Source organism: Peromyscus maniculatus, chromosome 11 (assembly GCF_049852395.1).
Source record: "Peromyscus maniculatus bairdii isolate BWxNUB_F1_BW_parent chromosome 11, HU_Pman_BW_mat_3.1, whole genome shotgun sequence".
NCBI lineage: Eukaryota > Metazoa > Chordata > Mammalia > Rodentia > Cricetidae > Peromyscus > Peromyscus maniculatus.
The window spans coordinates 64,751,598-64,770,802 of record NC_134862.1 but is presented as its reverse complement, the minus strand read 5'-3'; the positions used below and the strand labels follow the sequence as shown (position 1 = coordinate 64,770,802).

Below are 19,205 nucleotides of genomic sequence, written 5' to 3'. Positions count from 1 at the left end.
GCAGTAATGGTGACACCTTTGAATTGGAAAGTTTATTTTCGAGACAAGTGTCCAGGCACAAAACTATAATTTAATTTCCACATAGCTTTATCTCTGATCTATGCTCAGAAGACTTAGATGTTTCAGAATTCGGGGATGAGTTGGCCAGGTGTGCCAACACTTGGTATGTCCTGTCTTAGCGCACGGGGACACTTTGGAACTGGTCATTCTCAGAGTGAACCGATGAGGCTCCACATTTGTATTTTTCCCAAGCCCAGAATTAAAGCAAAACAAAACAAAAACCAAACCAAACCAAAACCAAAAAACCAAAACCCAAAAAACCAAGAAAGGGCTCTTCTGCTTTGTTCTTAGGGAACATCTCTGGCCAATGTTTTCTCCTCCTTCCACGGAAGGCAGGAGTGCTAATTTTCAAGAAGAGAGTGCGCACAATTCAGTTGTGTGTGAATTTCCTTAGTGCCCATTTTAAAGAGTTAGTAAAGAAACTTAGGTTGAGTTTTGGTTTTTTTTTTTTTAAACTTACATCAACCAACTCCTTATTCAGGTGGAGTTACCTATAAAAGAATTTGAGGAGAAAAGTCTCAGAGAGAGGTGGTTCTGGTGCTGTCTGTGGAAGCCAGGACCTTCAGTCAGCTCCAGAAACTGTGCTGGGGACAAAGAAGGTCCTAGTCCTGATTGAGTATGTGCCCTTAGGGAAGACCCTTAGTCTCACGACCTTCTAATGATCTCCTTTAAATGGTGTCTGGAAATAACACAATGACCATGAGAATTTGAAAGTAAGTGACAACGTTCAGAGGTGACAGGAGACTAGACCCACAGTTCTTATTTTGCAGATGGAGTGGCTGGGTGCACTCCTTGATGTCCCAAGAAGATGACCAAACTGAGTGAGAGTAGTATTGTGAGGTCCACAAACAGGGAACCGAGGAAGCATCTTCCACATAGCCCTTTCTTGAAAGCAACCAGGAGAAATCCAATTCTGACCATCACACTGCTGAGGCCAATTGTGAGAAATTGGACTCTATCCATTCAAAGGGCAGTTAAAAAGCAATGCCCCATAAAGACTGCAAGTTCAGATTTTGCAAAATGTTAATCTGGCATCAGAGCATGGTCAAATGGACATTATCCCTATCAGTACAAACTAACTTGCTTTAGAAATATCAGAGCCATGCATCAGCATTGTGATTCCACTGGGAAGATTTGAAACTGTGATTCATTTCCCCAGAAAGGTGAACTTTTTCAAGTACACTTTAGAAGGCACTGGTGGGTGTGTTGGAGTCTCCTTAGTGTCCCCCCCCCCCTTCTACACTGTTGACCTTCTGTGACCAAAGAGATAGAAAACATCATTTTTTTTTCAAAGAATTAAAATCGATCCAGTAAACACATACACTCTGAAATGTTTGCTGGTAGCCTCTGATTCCTTGAGAGCAGTTTCTTGGAAGTGAAAAAACCCACAGGTAGGGGATGAAAATGGACAGTGCTCTTTAGATAGCACAAGAGGGCATGGATGATTTGATCTGCCACAGACCACATCAGACCTTTTGGCCTCTTCCACTTCTCAGCTTCCTGAAACTCCTGATGGAGGTGGAGGAATTCCGGCCTTAAAAGCACAACCCACTTTCTGTTGGACCAATCTGTAAACTAATTCTCACCGGGCCCTCTTGCAAATACTTGGGGAGCTTTGAGGGCAGGCTGTGGGTCTTGTAGACGCTTGATGGAGAAATAGCTTATGAGCTAGGCAGTGGTGGCTCACGCCTTTAATCCCAGCACTTGGGAAGCAGGGACAGGTGGATCTCTGTGAGTTCAAGGCCAGCCTGGTCTACAGAGTAAGTTCCAGGACAATCAGGGATACACAGAGAAATCCTGTCTCGAAAAGAAAAGAAATAGCTTATGGTTCCATGGAAGATTTTATGGTCTTTTGGACATTTAGATGTCCCTAAGAACAATGCTAGAAGTTTCACATGTTCACTAGAAATGCGAAGTAATGTTTTTCTTGACAGTACCTGAGGTTGAACTTGGAGGCTCACACATGCTAGGCAAATGTTCCGCTGCTCTGAGATACAGCCCCAGTCCTGAAGCCATCTTGATGCTCCTCAAGTATGTAAACTCACCTTGTTCATGACTGGCTATGGGATCATGGAGAGGGAAACTAACCACTGGGCAATGGTAATATAGAGCTGGGTTTTCCCTGCTCGTTGGCACATGTGATCACAATCTGGCAATAACAGACAGGTACCATCACTCCCATTTTATGCATAAGAAAACCGAAGCTCAAAGAAGTTCAGTAATTTGCTCACATCTTGGATCTGTAGATAAATCTGGCTCCAGTCTTTAAGAGAGCAGACCTAAGGATGTGGAGGTCCAAACTTTCAAAATCACCCAGGAGTTTTGAACTGTCTATCTGTCTGTCTATCTATCTATCTATCTATCTATCTATCTATCTATCTATCTATCTATCTATCTATCTATCCATCCCTCTATCTCTCCTCCCCAAGAGCTTTCTGTGTCTTTCATGCTCGCTCCCCCAACCAACCCAGGCTGGACAGCACCCTTGGACCAGTAGTGGCTTTTTTTCCACCATGCTTCACTTCAGGCTTAGCTTTTTGCCAAAATGGCAATGCCTTAGTCTGTGTATATATGCATGCTTGTATGCATTGCTGCACATGTGTGCACATCTGTGCAAAACAGGTGGCCTGTTTGCACTTGTGTATATGTGTACATCTGGATTATATGTATGTTTTTAAGTATTTGTGAGTGTGTGTGTGTGTGTGTGTGTGTGTGTGTGTGTGTGTGCAACCTTTGGCCAGTGACTCATCTATCTTCTAGTCACTCTGCAAAATATCAGTTTCAAGACTCTCTCTGCCTTCATTTCCCCTCCCTAAAATGACAGAATTGAGCCAGATAAGGCTTGTGCATAGGTGCATGTGTCTCGGGATGTGTCTTTGTTTATCTGTGATTGTGTTTCTCTGTGTGTAGATGCACATCTCTGTCTATTGAGACTATGACAGTGTGGCTGTATGAGGAGATCTGCATGGGTAATTAATTAGGGTGCCTATGTGTACATGCAGCTGGACCTAAGTCCATGCCTGGGCCATGCCACTCTGCAGGGCTGCCCTGGTGTGTGGTTCAGCATTGCCATTTCCTTCTTTAGCTATCTTGGCGTTTCTGCTGTCTTTCCAAGCTGTCTGCAGACCATCACCACAGGACACATACTGTGTGCCCTAGGATTAAAACTCCCAGTTCAACTGGAATGATTCCTCTTACTTGGAGTTGACTTTACAGATCAGAATCTGACTTTAGTAACTCCAAGGATCTTCTTAAATTCCAGTCTCCAAAGGAGGACTTTGAGATGTTTCTAAAAACTGCCAGAAGTTGAGCTTACTAAGGAGCTGGGAAGTCTCATGCCTCTAAAATGGTGTGTGCAGCTCTATTTCTTGGTGGGAAGGTTATATGACCTGGTTAGTCTCTCCAAATCATAAACAAACATCAATAACAATAATAATTCCATATACCAAAAAAGACCTTGTAGCTGTTTGAAAATTTTGCAGATAATTTTCAATTTTTGCTAATCAAATGGGGTTGTGTAGCCTAGAATGTGGAATCTGAGTTCCCAGATCAGCACCTTCTGAGGGGAAGGATGGGTCTGAACTTGACAGGTGCCATCAACAAAAGCCAGCTCCTCCCAGCTGAAGAGCGCTTCCTGGACAGGGTCTTCCTGGCTCCCAGCCCTCCTGTGGGCATCAGGCATCCATCCCGTGATGAAACAAATCCTAAATGTGTGTCTCAAATTTTTGCATTTGCTCAAATGTTAGGTAGCGCAAGAGTCCATTCCCTGTCTAGAAATGTAAGGTGGGTGGGTGTGGGGGTCAGTCCCCTTCAGCACTGGCGGGGATGGGGGTGAGGGTGGGGCGGAGTTAGCCTGCCTTACCGAGTTCAGCCAGGCTTAGGCTCTGGGCACACTGCTGACCCGGCAGGCATTTCTTCATCTGTGAGGTGGGGATGATCCAATCCTCCCTGCTTAGCTGTGTGAACCTGGAGTTAAAATCCACCTGAGACCTGCTACAGCTTACAGCAGGCCCACCACACTTGGTTTTACTGTTCTTACTGTTGCACATCCTGGGTCTTTCCAACTGTCCCTAACTTATTTTTACTTAAAAAAAAAAATCTCCCCTTTTCTGTGTCTCGGTCATGTCTCTCGGTTGATAGCAGAATACATTTGGAAAGGCTTTTGAACATAAAATGTGCCCTTAATCTATACCTTACATTAATGCCAAACCTAAGGGTCTAGTTTGGTTCCCGGGCCTTCTCTGGCCACCCCTGGTTGGGTATCCCAGCTTGACCAGCTGTGATGTCTCCCAGCTGCAGACTGGATCGCCCGTCATCCTTTAGTGCTGCTCCGCGCCCGTGCCCTGCGCTCCCGCTCCGCCGCTGCTCCCTGCATACATTAGCCCTAATGTATTCTTTCTCGAATACCCATCATATTAAGACTCCCGCTAGGTACCTTGCTCGAAATAAATTTTATGGCCATACATCCTCGCCCTCATCACATGCATTTGTAGGTTGGAGGAGAAATACCGTCGTATCCTACCCTCAAACAATTGGGGGTAGGATTAGGCTGTGGCCCTGGGAAGCCAAGAGAAAGCCCGCTGCGACACCCAGTTCCCCTGTTCAGAATCCTGCGGCTGGCTCGCTGGCTCGCTGCTCGGTTCCACAAAGAAGTCCCCGGTGAGAAATCGTGACCCAGGCGTCACCAACTCTGCTGAGCAGGGCCCATGCCCCGCGGCGGCAGGTGGCTGGTGCAGCCTTACCCTGTAGTGAAATGGCCACCGGCGCGCTGCACCATGACCCGCCCGCAGGGTCCTTGTTCAGCTCTGCGTCTTCTGTCCTTGGCTCACTTACTTGATCTGGGAGGCTTCTGAGTTGTCTGCCTCTCCCTGCCAGATAGGTGAGAGCAGCCAGCCCTGCTGACCTCCAGCCCAGCCCCTCCACTTCAGGACAGGACCAGCCACTGTCCCTTGCTGGAGGCTTGGTTTGAACTGGCAATCCACCGCAGGGCTGTGCCTCCCGGTAGTCTCTCCTAGCCAGCACTTTTCCCAAGCCTTCCCCTCTCCCCCCACCCTCCTCCCCACCTCGTGGGGGCTGGGGTGCACTCCCCGGTGGCCAGAGAGAGAGAGCACACGAGTTGCTGGATAAATACTTTATGGCTGGCAGGTATGCCTCAAGTCTTTCTGGGTTGCCCTTCGATGGTCATTCTTTGCATCCGCACTGGAGGGCAGTGAGTGTGGAGAAATGCTTATGAAGGCCCGCAGACACACTAGCAGGACTTCGCACGCTTATCTTGTAACCACAGAGAACCCCATGGAGGTCCGGCTGTGTACCCTGCCCTCTCCTGACTTTTTCCCAGTGTTGATTCTTTCACAGCAATAGTCCTGGGGCGCATGCCGGGCGCCGGTGTATGTGCAATATTGGTCCCATCTCCCCAGTTTTCCAAGTAAGGAGCTGAAGTAGAGTGGTCATTTGTCCAAGGTGAAAAAACAGAGCCAGTTTTCAAACTCGGGCAGTCTGGTTCTAGAATTCGTGCATTAACACTGTGTCCTTCCGGGTCACTCTTGTTAAGTCACTATCACGGGCAGTTAGAACTCTTCCTTAAGTACTTACCAGTTAAAAAATGCCTTTCTCACAGAGGAAAACTAATTTTGTTTGAGATAGGGCCTTGCTATATAGCCTAATTTCTCAAGCTCTCAATTCTGCTTCAGTTTCCTAAGTGCTGGGATAACAGGTGTGTGTCACATTCCTGGCTTGGAAAACAAAACAAAACAAAACAAAACAAAACTATGAAGTAGAAAGAAAAAAACAATCCTATAATGCAAACTGGGATAATTAGCGAGTGTGTCCATCCTGTGTCTCTCCCTTGTGGCAGTCACGGAGCAAGGCACACACTAGCAGATCTGATTTTCAAACAAATACTGGTGGTATTTAGGCTCTGAAAGGGACAGGTGAGTTTGGGGCTTAATTGGATTCAAGGTGGCCACTTGGGTGTTACAGGACTATTGATGATGTTTAGCAAACATCCCAAGTTCAAATGAGTGTCTTGATAGTTAAGAAAGCTTTCTCTGAACATGATGTTTGTAAGACATTTTTTGTTAGCATACGTTAATACATAATAATGAGTTCGTTGTGAGCTTTTTATACACATATGGAATGTATTTTGATCACATTTGTTTACCTCCATAGGTCCCTGCTCCCACATTCCCTTTCGTTTTTCAAATAGTCACCTTTCTTCTTCTTCTTCTTCTTCTTCTTCTTCTTCTTCTTCTTCTTCTTCTTCTTCTTCTTCTTCTTCTTCTTCTTCTTCTTCTTCTCTCTTCCTCTCTCTCTCTCTCCCTCCCTCCCTCCCTCCCTCCCTCCCTCCCTCCCTCCCTTCTTTTCTTCTAACAGGATCTCATGTCATCCAGACTAGCCTCAAATGTTCTCTGTAACTATCTTTGTAATGTTCTATGTAGCTATCCTTGAACTCCTGATCCTCCTGCCTCCACCTCCCAGCTGCTGGAGTTACAGGTACACCTAGCCTCCTTCTACTTGCAGACTTATTTTTTTTATTAGTTAATCAGTTTTATTTTATGTGTATGAGTATTTTGCCTGGATGCATGTCTGTGCACCATGAACCTGGCTGGTGCCTGCAGATGTCAGAGGAGGGTATTAGATCTTCTGAAACTGGAGTTAAGGATGGTTGTGAGACACCATGCATGGGCTGGGAACAGAACTCTGGTCCTGTTCTGTTCTGAACTGCTGAGCCATCTCTCCAGTCCTATCCCTCCCCCCCCCCCTAGAATCTGCTCAGTCCTAATTTCATTACTTAAGACTGAATGAAAACTCATTGTGTAAATATACCCACCCCCTTTTGGAGACAGTGTCTCCCTATGCTGCTGTGCCTGGTCTGGAACATGTAGCTCAGGCTGGCCTCAAACACAGAGAGACCTGTCTTCTTCTGCCTCTTGAGAGATGGGATTTAAGGCATACACCACCACACTCAACCGTGTGTGTGTGTGTGTGTGTGTGTGTGTGTGTACACTACATGTGTGCAGGTGTCCACAGAGGGCAGAAGAGGGTATTAGATCCGCTGAAGCTGGAGTTATGGGCAGTTTGAGAACCTCCTGATATGTAGGTACTGGGAACCAAAATTAGGTCCTCTGGAAGAACAGGAAGTGCTCTTAACTGTTCAGCCATCTCTCTAGACCCATTTCCTATTTTCTTTATCCATTCACCTGTTGATGGACACTTAGGCTGATCTCCCAACTCAGCTATGGTGAATAGTGCTACACTAACCATGGACTGAGGTGTCTCTACTGTGCGCTGCCTGTGATTCCTTAGGATAGATCCTTAGGAATGGTGCAGCCAGGCATCCATCAGTTCTAGTTTTAGTCTTTGAGGAACATCCACAGGACTTTCCATAGTGGCTGCATTAATTTATATTCCCATCAATAGTATACGGAGTTCTCTTCCCACCCACATCTTCCCTGACATTTGCTCTTCATTTCTCCATGACAGACATTCAGCTGAGAGTGAATTCTCAGTGGCTATGTCGATTTTGATATGTCGTTTTTTTTTCCCCTCCATGTTTTCCCCACGATGACATTTTAAAATTTGTATCTCACTCTTGAGCATGGCGTGAGTGGAGAAACATGCAGGATTCACGAGCTGTTTGGATTTGGTACTTTCGTCAACATTGTGGAGCATGGAGGGAACGCGGGGACCGTTTCGGGCCGATGTTAGTAGTGAGAGCTGGACCAGTTGCTGTCCAATAGACAACCTTGTGGAGTTGTCCTCTCGTGCCAGGCCTGCTAATTGGTGAGAGAGAAGCACTGCTTCTGCCCCTGAGGATCCCTCTTCCCAGTGAGAGTAGCTATGTGCAAGCAATTAGCAAAAATTAATTATAACAGAGAAGGGAAACTTGTCGTTGTGAACTCCATGAGTGCTTATCGGGAGGAGACTAGAGGAGGGCCGATGCTTGGACCTTTATGCTTTTAGTCTTCCTAGCTGTTACCTCGTGTGTGTGTGTGTGTGTGTGTGTGTGTGTGTGTGTGTGTGTGTGTGTGTGTAGGGGAAATAACTGGAGACACTAGCACGCTTTGTTCATCCAGCGCGGAAGCCTGATCGTTTTACAGATTTTGGAGTAGTGGTCCAAGATATTTTCAAACCTCCAAGCAACCCCTTGATAGGACTAGTTGGAAAAGCAGACCAGGAATCGCTGAGGAAAAGGATGGGGCAGTGGTTAGAGTTCAGTTGCAGGCATCAGAACCCACTTTCCTTATTGTAGTGGACCATGGTCCATTACCAGGTGCTGAGTGACTTTCAGCCTGGAGAAGCCAGCTCACTACTGAGCTTCCAGGGATAATGCCACCCTCCAGAACATCATTGCCTTTGCCATGATTGTTCAGGATGTTTGGACCACAGCTCCTCATTGCCTCTACTAAGACCACTCCGGAGAGATGCAAGGCTGTTCCTCAGCTGTCATCCATTTCACTCAGGTCTGAATTTCTTTCAGTACCTCTGATTGGTGGGCTTCAATCAACTCAAAACCCAAACTGGGAGTTGGGGATGTGGCTCAGTGGTAGAGTACGTCCAGCATGTGTGAGGCCCTGGATTCCATCCCTGGCATTTCAGAACCCAAGCTGGAATGGAGTGTGGAAAACCGACGTGTGCCTTTCCTGCCTGAAGCACAGGCAAGAACATCACCGGGGGCACAGACTCGGGCCAGTCATGGCATCTTTTTCAGTTCATGAAGATGCTGAGATTGCCTTGAGTACCCTCAGGCCTGGACCTTGGCTTAACCCCACTCCTGATAGCATTTGCTTTTTAGGCCAGATGTTCTTGGTTCATACCTAGACACGGTTCACTTTGGGCTGGTGTTTTTCAATACAGCTTCTATCTAGTAGTGAAAATGTGGCAGCCCGGGGATTGGGTCTGTGAGGCATCCATTTCAGGACCTGGTCTGGCTGTGGAAGGCTCACACTGTCTCTCTCTCTCTCTCTCTTCTCTCCATAGAGATCCCCCAGTGTGCTGGCTGCAATCAGCACATCCTGGATAAGTTCATCCTGAAGGTCCTGGATAGACATTGGCACAGCTCCTGCCTCAAGTGTGCAGACTGCCAGATGCAGCTGGCTGACAGGTGCTTCTCCAGGGCCGGGAGCGTCTACTGCAAGGAGGACTTCTTCAAGTGAGTCACAGCCTATGCGCTCACTTGGCTGCCTCTGCCTTCCCTGAGCCAGTAGAGAGGACAGGGAGAGTGCAGGGTCCTCAGTTCCTGAGGAGCTGAAGGAATTCTGGTGATACCCTTTGCTGAGGTCCCTCTCAAGCCCATTGCTACCTCTGGCCTCTCGGGGGCTCTTCAGAGCGGGGGTTGGGGGTGGGGGTGGGGGTGGGGGTGGTGGGCAGAGGGCACAGGCAGGGCTTTGCGTGAGGAACTGTGCTTTCTGCCTCCGTGAGTTGGGGCTCAGGGTTTGCCAAATCTTTCGGGGGGACTCTCAGAGCAAATGCTTTCAGTTTGTGCCCTACACCTGGAGGAGTGTTCATGGCTGTTTCCTTGGCTGCTTTCAGGCCTCAGAGGTGAGGGAAAGTTGCTTCTGAGGGATCTGAGCCAGGCTCTATGGGTTTTGTTGTCTGGAATGGAAACACGTGAGGAGGCAGTCTCACATGATAGTTAAGAGCCCAGCACTGTCTGGGTTTGAAACTACTTACTGGCTATGTTCTTTTAGTCAGTTGGTTAACTTTGGTGTGCCTCAATTTGCTTATCTGTAAAATGGGGCTATAAATAGAGCTCTCATCTCACATTGGCTTTAAATAGGGGGATATATGTAAAGTTCTTGGGAGGAAAGGTCACCTGACGTTGGTTCTCTAGGCTGTTCTGGGCTTTTCATTCTGCGACTGAGTTCATCAGGAAAACCTTGCTGGGCTTTTGGGTCAGGGAGAGTCTCCCAGAATTTATTTCCTGAATCCTGGTTCCTTCCTAGGACCCATTCATTACCTAAGGCTGATGGTTTAGTCAACATGGACTGTCCAACCAAAGGAAAACCAAGCCCGGAGATGGGGGTGGGTTGAGTGACACATTAGTGACCTTGTGCCTGGTGCTCACTCACACTAGCTCCCCGCCCCCCATGAGAGTAAATCGGGGCTGCCAGGGAGGCTCACCCAGTCCCGAAGCATTTGAGACCAATGGCCAGCCATGGAGGGGCAGCACACAGCCTCCTGATCACCTGTGTTCTGGAGACAAAGAGGAGAGATAATGGGAGATACTGAGGTTTCTCTAATTCCTTCCCTGAAACTTACCAACCCCGTCTCTTCCTTCCTTTTTTTGGAGGGGACCGTCACTGCTTCTCCTTCCCATCCTCCTCTGGTTTTCTCCACCTCTGACTCCTCTGTGTTTCTACTCTTTCACTCACGCTGTGGCTCAGCGGGTGACAGAGTCTCTGTCTTGGTGCCTCAGTGATGCCTTGGCCAGACAGCCTGGCAGCCCTTATGGGGTGGATTCCTTCGGTAGTGTGTGTGTGTGTGTGTGTGTGTGTGTGTGTGTGTGTGTGTGTGTGTAAGGAGGGCCAGAGAGGCTGGGGAAGGGGTGGCCTTCTTCTGTGATGAGGGCAACACCCTCCAGTTTGTCCCTGCACTTTGGGACAGCCTCAGAGAGCTCCGGAGGTGAGGCGAAGTCTAAACTACCCTCTCCGACACCGAGAGACAGAGCTGGGGCAGGTACTGAGAGGTCCTGGACCAGACATCACAGTCCACAGGGACTCTGGCTGGTCTAGCCTGGCAGGTGAGGGTAGAGGCAGAGGCTGCCAGAGCCTTGGGTTCAGGGCTTCCCCATCAGAAGTTCCCCCTGAGCCCCTCAGTATTGCCTCAGGGGCCTGCCTAGTTTTGACAATATCTAGCTGGCTCTAGCTTGAGAAAGGAAGTGGGAAACAAGGGTTTGGGAGAAGGAATAAGAAGGAAAGAGGGTCTCCCTAAGTCCAGGAGGGACCTAGAGTGAGGACAGGGATCACTATAGGCCTTCTTCACCCAGGCCAGTACCCCAGCAGCCCCTGCTTCCCTGGTCTCCGCACACCACGGCTCTCACTTGGCCCCTTTCCTGGCCTAGTAGGAGTAGCTTCTAACTGGCCCTCCCCTGCTTCCTGAAGTCCAGAAGCCTCTCCAGATTAGCTGCCTTGCCTCACAGCTCAGGTCCCCATCCCAGCTCACTCTTTCTCCAGGGCCCCTTTATCCGCAGAACTGCCTGGTGGCACTCTCCCAGGCTTTGGCCAGGGCTTCCGGTCCTCACTCACTGCTTCCTTGTGGTTCTCCTCCTGCTTCAGCACATGTTCCACACTGCTTCCTCCTCCAGGCAGGATGACTATACTCTTAAGGGTGACTCGCCCCACTGTGGAAGCTCAGAGAAAAGTCCCTGATAGCGGGAGCCCTGGAGAGGCATTACACCCTCTCCGGTGGTCACCTTCTCCTCACAAGGCTGACTCAGGCAGGCTCATTCCTCCTGAGCCTGTCTTATCTTCCTTGTTGGCTGGGGACCTGTGTATTCCTCCACATAAACACCCAACCTTTGCCCGTAGACCGTTGCTGGGTTTGAGAAACCAGTAGTAAATTCCACAGCGGGGTTACAAGGGCTTTGGTGAACCGTTTCTTCTGTATTTTGCTTGGTGTCTTGAAAAACACAGCCCTAATGATTCCCTTTGTTCTGCAAGACTGCTCCGCTGAGCTTGGTCCGGGTTGGCGGGGAGGGAGCTGGCCACAGGTTCAGTGCTGAAGCAGGCTATTAGCTCTGTGAGGGGTGCTGTGTGGAAGGAACGTCAAGCCAAGGCCATTAACCAGAGGGGAAGATTGGCAACTTCCAAGTGTCCAGTGAGGAGACTTGATTTATGCGACTCGCCCAATTCCCTGGGACTGAGGCTTCTCGGATGATGCTGCAGACCCCACCCCAGGTAAGGACCAGGAGGGAGCAGGCAGCCAGTTTGAGCTGTACTTCCCATCCCATCGCCTGCTACTTTAGGACCTGCTGCCTATTTGGGGCTCAGGGACGATCTGCTCCTTATTATAGCTCATTAGATGTCACCGGCTTCCATACAAGTAACTGCTGCCTGGAGAAGCTTAGTGGTGTGGCAGGAATATTCCCTCTGGTCATGTTTGGCTACCAGAAGTCACACCTTGGGGAACTCTGCAAAAGGAATCAGTTAGCACGTACTGCAGTGTCCTCTCTGGTGTGGAATTTGGAAGACCCTGGTCGGAGCCAGGGAAAATCCTTTCTCTGTGCTCTTTGAAGGAACAGAGGAAGAAAACCGTGTTTTTTTTTTTTTTCTGGCAGCCGCTGCATAGCCCTGCCCCGACACAGGGGTAGGACTCACCTGCTCTGCTGACCCTCACTGTGGTTCTAAGTTCCTGGAATAATCCATTTGCCCACAACATGGGGCAGGGCAACTACTTTACTGCTTTGCATGGCCACAGGAGCATCCCTCAGTTGTGTTCTATGTGAAGTTTGCAAGTCAAGAACGTGATGGGAAGAGTGATTGCCCCTGGAAGCGTGTATTATCTCAGCAGCAAAGAGTGGGAACTGAGAGAGCCACACGGGTCAGGACTTGGCTGTCCTTCCACCAGGGAGCTATGGTAATACTGGCCACAGGCAGCAGGGGGCGATGTTGTTGTAAACCCAAAGGAAGAATTACTACGTGGAGGTTGCATTCTTTTCTTTCCGGGGTTGTTGACTTCTGACCTGCTTGCTCAGTATCACGGGTTGATTTTTTTTCTTTTGTTGTTGTTTTTGCTTTCTGCACCTTTAGCTTCTCTTCTCCAAAGGAGATAAAATCTTCAAGCCCAAGGGGAGAGGTTCTAATACATAGAAGTGGGACTATGTAATTCACTGAGTCCAATCAGGGGCTAGGAGAGCCACCCTCCATGCAGACGTCACCCTAAATCCTGTTGTACCATGTTTGTTAGGCAAAGTCTTTCCAGACCATTTGTCCAATGTGTCTCCTTGTCTCAGGGCCAGAGCCTGAGGAGAGGAGGGGCGTGGGGGCCCTTCAGAGCCCACGCGTCATCACCATCAAGGTGGCAGGGAGCCCTGGGACTTTACCAACTGAAGCACAGTGCACCCAGGAGCTGGCTTCCTACGCTGGTGCCATTAGACAGACCGCTTAACATCTCTGGGCTTTGTTGCTTTCTTTAGGAAAAGTAAGGATTCTGATGTTACTATAGAAGATGTTCGGTGCATAGGATCACTTTGCAGAATGGAGTTGTAGAGGCAGATTGGTGACCCCAGGTGGTGCTTGCTGGTGTCTGTCCTATCTTTTACTAGCTGCTTGTCTGAGGGGGCAGGGGTGGGGTGGGGAGCAAGTACCCAGCTTTCCTCTGCCATTCAAAAGCACACATTGACCTCTAGAGTCCGGGAGAAGGTAGTAGGAAACCATGTCCACGTAACACTAGGGGCTTTGTGACCATTTCTGGGTACCTGGCCCTGATGTGGAGGGTATGGCTGTTAGAGCCCCCCTTCTGGGCCCCAGCTGCTCCCACCTCTCCTATTCTCCCTCCCTCAGCTTTGAGAGCATCTGGTAGAGATGGCCTGTATCCGCCTAGAGTGGCTCACGTCCAGGTAGGGCAGCGAGCGGCGTGTGGGAGGGTGTTAGCAGTGGGTTAGATGCTAAGCCACAGAGAAACTGGTCCTGTTGACTGATGTGGTTGGAAAGAGAAAACAGGATGCTCATGATGTGAGAGCAAGCATGGCTGTGGAGCGGAGGGATGTGAGGTTCATACAGCATCCAGGGAAGGAAGACTTCAAGGTCATTCTGCGATGTGGGGAGCTTCAGGCTACCCTGGGCCACCAGAGGTCTGTCAGGGGCTGTGGGAGACAGGCTCGGGCTTTCTAGCGTGCTGGGATGCTAGAGGGCTTCTATCTGAAAGGTAGTGCTTTTTTTGGGGGGTACCTCCCTGATCCTGCAGCCTTCACCCTGATAGGTAGCTAAGGGGCTCTCCCAAGGGGCGAAGGACACAGCTCCAGGGAGCTACGTGGGTGAGCAATTCCCTCTGCCTCGCCAGCCCCTCCCCCAGCCAGTCAATCTCCAAGTGGCTGTCAGCCAAGGGCAGGTAGGCAGCGTCCTTGGGGCTGTGTGATTTATCCCTGCGGTCCGGGATGCTGTGTTGCAGCATGCTGGCTATTTGGCTGCCACAGGGCGGTTTTGCTGGCTGTGCACAGGTCTTCGATGGTGTCCTCCACCTACTCTCTCAGTGACCAGAACCTCTCTGTTCCTTATCGGATTTGACTACGGGCTTGTCTTTACGACACGAGGTTGGCCTCTCCTTGGTGGGCTTCTTAGACCGTGTAGGAGCGAGGTGTTAATAATCCAGGATCCGTGTGAACTTGAAGCATCAGACTTTGCTGAGCCTCGCTTTGCCATCTCTAAAGTGGGAATGAGAGTGTCAGCCCTTCTGAGTTACTGTTAGGGTTGAGTTAGAGGAAGCAAATGCTAGCCACTTACCAGTATGATGAGCGCTTCTCCTCGGGGCAGTGATGTCTGAGCAGTGGTAGGAAAGAGAGAGAGAAGGCTTGTCCTAGGGCTGGGGGGCGGGGAGGCTGGGGTGTTGGGGCTGTAAAAACCCCGGGGCCAGGTAGGGCTCTGGGCAGAAGTTGTGGCCATCATAGGTCAGATCCTTGGAGCCTGTTGAGGATGTAGGATGGGAGCCTGTTGCTCCAGGCTGAGAACATTCTGGAGCTGGTCAATGGTTGTAGATGCAGTCTGGAGCCAGACTCTGGCTCTGCCATTTGTATTCCTGATAACTATACACTTGCTGAGAGACAGACAGACAGACAGACACACACCACACACACACACACACACACACACACACACACACAGAGAGAGAGAGAGAGAGAGAGAGAGAGAGAGAGAGAGAGAGAGAGAGAGAGAGAGAGGAACCTGCAGGCAGAAGGGTCTCTTTGACATGTGGCTTTCCATAATTTCTGAATAGTTTATAGCCTAATTCCCTTGCTAAACAAATTAAACCTTTTAAGGTAACGATCAGATGGTCCTGATAGTGCCTGTGTGCATGGACATTTGTAAGACTTGAACACACTGGAGGGACCAAGCCACAGTCATTTGTGACAGCCAGTAATCAAGACAGAAGCAATTACTTAGCCCAGCAGGTCCCCCTGGGGACCAGCAGCCATATATCAGGTGGTGATGAGCCCAGGACTGTCTGTCTGACCACCCAGATCCCTTGAGTTCAGCTGTACCCTATGTCCACCCTCCAGAGCCCAGCCTCCCGACATCTGTGGGTATCACACCCCGGGATCTCCTGCCATGGGGGACGCTTTGTAACTAAACAGTTGCAAATCAGTCCGGGGGGCAGATGGCACTGGGCTGAATAAACAGGTCCCCAAGCATGGTGGAGCTGGGTGGCGCAGGAGTGGCAGCTGTGGGCAGCATCAAGGCCAGCAGCAGTCCAGGCAAGCCTTTTTGTGCTCTCCTTCATTCTCATGCCTGCCCATTCGGGTGGCAAGCCACATGGGGCCATCCTCGAAGCCTCCTGCCGCCACTGTCCCACAGGTTCCTGGTAGACACTTCTGCACTACCAACGCTTCCGGACAGCCACCCTATCCCCTTGCAGCTCCATCATCCCACCCATCCCTTCCTGCCAGGCCCCTCTCTGGTCAACTAACTCCCACCACCTCCTGAAACTTCCAAGCTTGGCAGTCCTGGTCCCACAATCTGGCCTCCCGTTCATCTCCTGCTGAATCTCTGGCCAAGGTCACACCATGGTTGTCAGAGTCAGTGTCCGATTTGTGATTCTGTTGCTCAGAGAACTCTCTATGTCCCTCGAATTCCACTTTGAGAGGGAGGAACAGAAGAGGGTTGGATTCTGTGATCAGTGTTAGCGGTGAGCAGAGGCGAAAAAAAGTCCTGGGGGACTGGGTGGCACTCTGTCTCCAAGTTCCCTTTCCACTGTCTGCCAAACCACTGTAGTTTGGGACTCAGAGATCAGCAATCTCTGGCTGCAGGAAACAAGATAAGCATGTAAGGTCTACAGACTACCTGTTCACAGATGCATGGGGTACCATGGTTCTGGTCACAGCCTGGACCCTGGCCCAGGATCAAGTATACAAGGTGAGTCTTCTGCCCATGGTTGTTGGTGACAGCTGAGCCAACCCCTTGGCAGATGCTGACCCACCCAGAGTGACAAGGGTCTTTTAGGCCTAGGGAAGATGGGTGGAGGATGAAGGTTTACTGTGCACCAAATTGATGCTTCCAAGTCTCTTGCCATTGGGAATATTACTAATAACACCTATCTACAAGGGCTGTTGAATGCTTTAAATGGGGTTATTCAAATGACATTTCTGGGTGCATATTACGTGGGCAGTGGCCAGACACTGGCTTTGACAACCATAGCGTGACCTTGGCCAGAGATTCAGCAGGAGATGAAGGGGAGCCAGACTGTGGGACCAGGAATGCTGAGCTTGGAAGTTTTAGGAGGCAATGGGGGTGAGGTGACCACAGACGGAGAAAGGCTTGGCTTCTGAAAGCTTTGGGGGTGCAGGTTCTCTGTGCCCCATTTCTTCTTAGGAAGCACATATGACTCTAACAAGTCATGTATGTATTCCTTAGTTTTCTCGTCACTGTGGTGAAATGCCCAGTAAAAACAACTTGAGGAAGGGTTTCTTTTGGCTGGTGGTGTAAGAGTCAGTCATGATGGGACAGTCACAGTGGTAGCAGCAGGAGGCAGCTGGTTACATTGTGTCCACAGTAGCAGCAGCAGCAGCAGCAGCAGCAGCAGCATGAGACAGCTGGTTACATTGTGTCCACAGTAGTAGCAGCAGGAGACAGCTAGTTACATCGTGTCATCCCCCCGTCCCCCGTCCCCCATCCCCGTCCCCCATTCCCCGCCCCCCATCAGGAAGCAGAGAGATTAAGTTCTGGTGCTCAGCTTGCTTTCTCCATTTTATTCAGTCTGGGACTTCAGGTCCACATTCAGGGTGGGGCCTCCCTGCTCAATCACACCTTTCCAAAAAGACCGTCCTAGCGATGCCCAGACATTTACTTACGTGATGATTCTAAGTCTAGTCAAATTGACAAGGGAGATTAACTCAGGCCCTCCCAACTCTTTCTCACTATAGCTGTGTGGTCTTGGGCAAGTCATTACCCACCTCTGGGCTCCAGTTTCCTTCTCCCTTAGGTGACTGGGTTGGATTAACATTCATCTCAGAATAATAACTCTGCATGCTCTTTATAGAAAATTAAAATTTCACATTAAGCCGGGCAGCGGTGGTGCATGCCTTTAATTCCAGCACTCAGGAGGCAGAGGCAGGTGGATCTCTGTGAGTTCGAGGCCAGTCTGGGCTACAGAGCAAGATCCAGGACAGGCTCCAAAACTACACAGAGAAACCCTGTCTCGAAACAACAACACCAACAAAAACAAAAATCACATTAATGGTCAGGCATGGTAGCACACTCCTTTAATCCCAGCACTTGGGAGGCAGAGGCAAGCAGATCTCTGTGAGTTCAAGGTCAGCCAGGATTACACAGTGAGACCCTGTCTCAGAAAAACCAAGTAATAATAATAAAAACCCAAATAAAAAGCAGACTGTGGGCTAAGGAGATGGCTCAGTGGGTAAAGCGCAGGGCATGCAAGCATGAGTTCCAATCCCTAGAGCTACAGAAAGCCAGGTAGAGTAGTGCACACCACAATCCCAGCCCACCCGTGGTGAGAATCTCCAGAAGCTGGCGGGCCAGCTCTCCTAACATATACAGCCATCAAAATAAAGAGTCCCTACCTCACATAAGGTGGTAGGCAAGGACTAACACCCAAGACTGCCCTCTGACCTTCCACACACATGTGCAGCATCTGCATGACTACTACCCTTGAACATGCACATACATTGTATACACACATTTTAAAAAATGAGATCACGGGGTAATCCTGGCACTGTGGGAATGTGACTGTATGATTTCATGCCGTGAGCGGGGCTAGATCCCCATCCCAGAGGCTCTTCTGTACTCTGGTGTCAGCCTCCTCCAGATATGACCCCCTTTTTATGTGTGGAGCAGGCTGACCATAGAGCGGGCAGAGCTTTACGTGCCCATGACATGGTTGTGGCCATAGAGTGGGTGGTGATATATGTTGGAAATATTGGTACATACAGTAACAGTAAATATCAGCAACTCACCTGTCAAGTGTGGTGATAGATAAAAGAAATACATGTAGGGAAGTGTCAGCCGAGAAAAAAAATATACAGCCAGCAGTAAATCACCGCCAAGCAATTAAAGCATAAAATCAAGTTAGGCAGTCTTTTGTTTCCTTCGGATGGCGCATCAGGAGGTGGCAGCTCCCGCTCATGGGAGGTTGAACTGGGGCCTGGCTTGGTGCCCACTGCCTGCCTCCCAGCCGCCAAGGGTGAAGGGCTCTAGGATCCAACCCCATCTCTGTGGGTTTTCAGCTATGAGGCCACCTTACCCACTTCTCATCTCTAATGAGTGGCTATTGTGTGGCTTGTGTGGCTATTCCACATATTCTTGGAACCCGGGCCCTACTCTGGGAAGGGGACACAGCTCTCGAGATAGGATGTCAGTGGGGGATGAGAGCTGACTGCTGGATTTAGCAATGCAAGGCTATCCATGATTTGCCAAGCGCAAGCTTGATTGGCCGGTCAGCACACTGACAGGCTGACTTCAAGAGAAGCTTGGCCCAGGAGGACAGGAGCTATCAATTCTAGACCTTTTCTGAGGAGTTCGCTGAAGGAGGGGGCTGTGTGGAAGGTGGGATGGGCATGGAGTTTGCTCTAAAGGGAAGTCGAGGCGTGAGTGGTAGATGGGGACTGTGCCGGTCAAATATCAGAACTAGTGTCCTGTGTCCTGTGTCCTGAAGGGAAGGATCAAGGGAACAGCAGAAGGATGTGGAGGGCCGAGGGCACAGCTCTTTGGGGAATCCAGTCAGGCCCTCCATGCCCACACTCTGTGTGGACTGTGAACAGTAGCTCAGGCCACCTAAGGATGCCAGGGCTGGGGAAAAAAATCTCCTGGTACCAAGGTGGGTGGGAGGATGGGTTGGGGTAACACATGGTAGGTCTGTGTCTAGGGCTACTCTTTGGGCCTGTGTTGATCTCTGGGGTCCTCTTGGAGTATGGTTATTGTTTAAAGGAAGTCTAAGCAGTGAAGTGGTGTGTTTTTCCTCGGCTCTGCCCAGACACC

The 19,205-nt window shown here is 49.8% G+C and overlaps 1 protein-coding gene across 1 annotated transcript in view; it reads left to right on the top strand.

The window, feature by feature from the left end:
- The window catches only part of Lhx4 (LIM homeobox 4), a 40,690-nt gene that overhangs the window by 8,444 nt on the left and 13,041 nt on the right, over positions 1-19,205 (top strand). Inside the window, exon 2 of the mRNA XM_006985652.3 lies at positions 9,040-9,211. Within this exon, the coding sequence (XP_006985714.1) occupies positions 9,040-9,211 (172 nt within the window). The remainder of the gene's footprint in view (positions 1-9,039; positions 9,212-19,205) is intronic.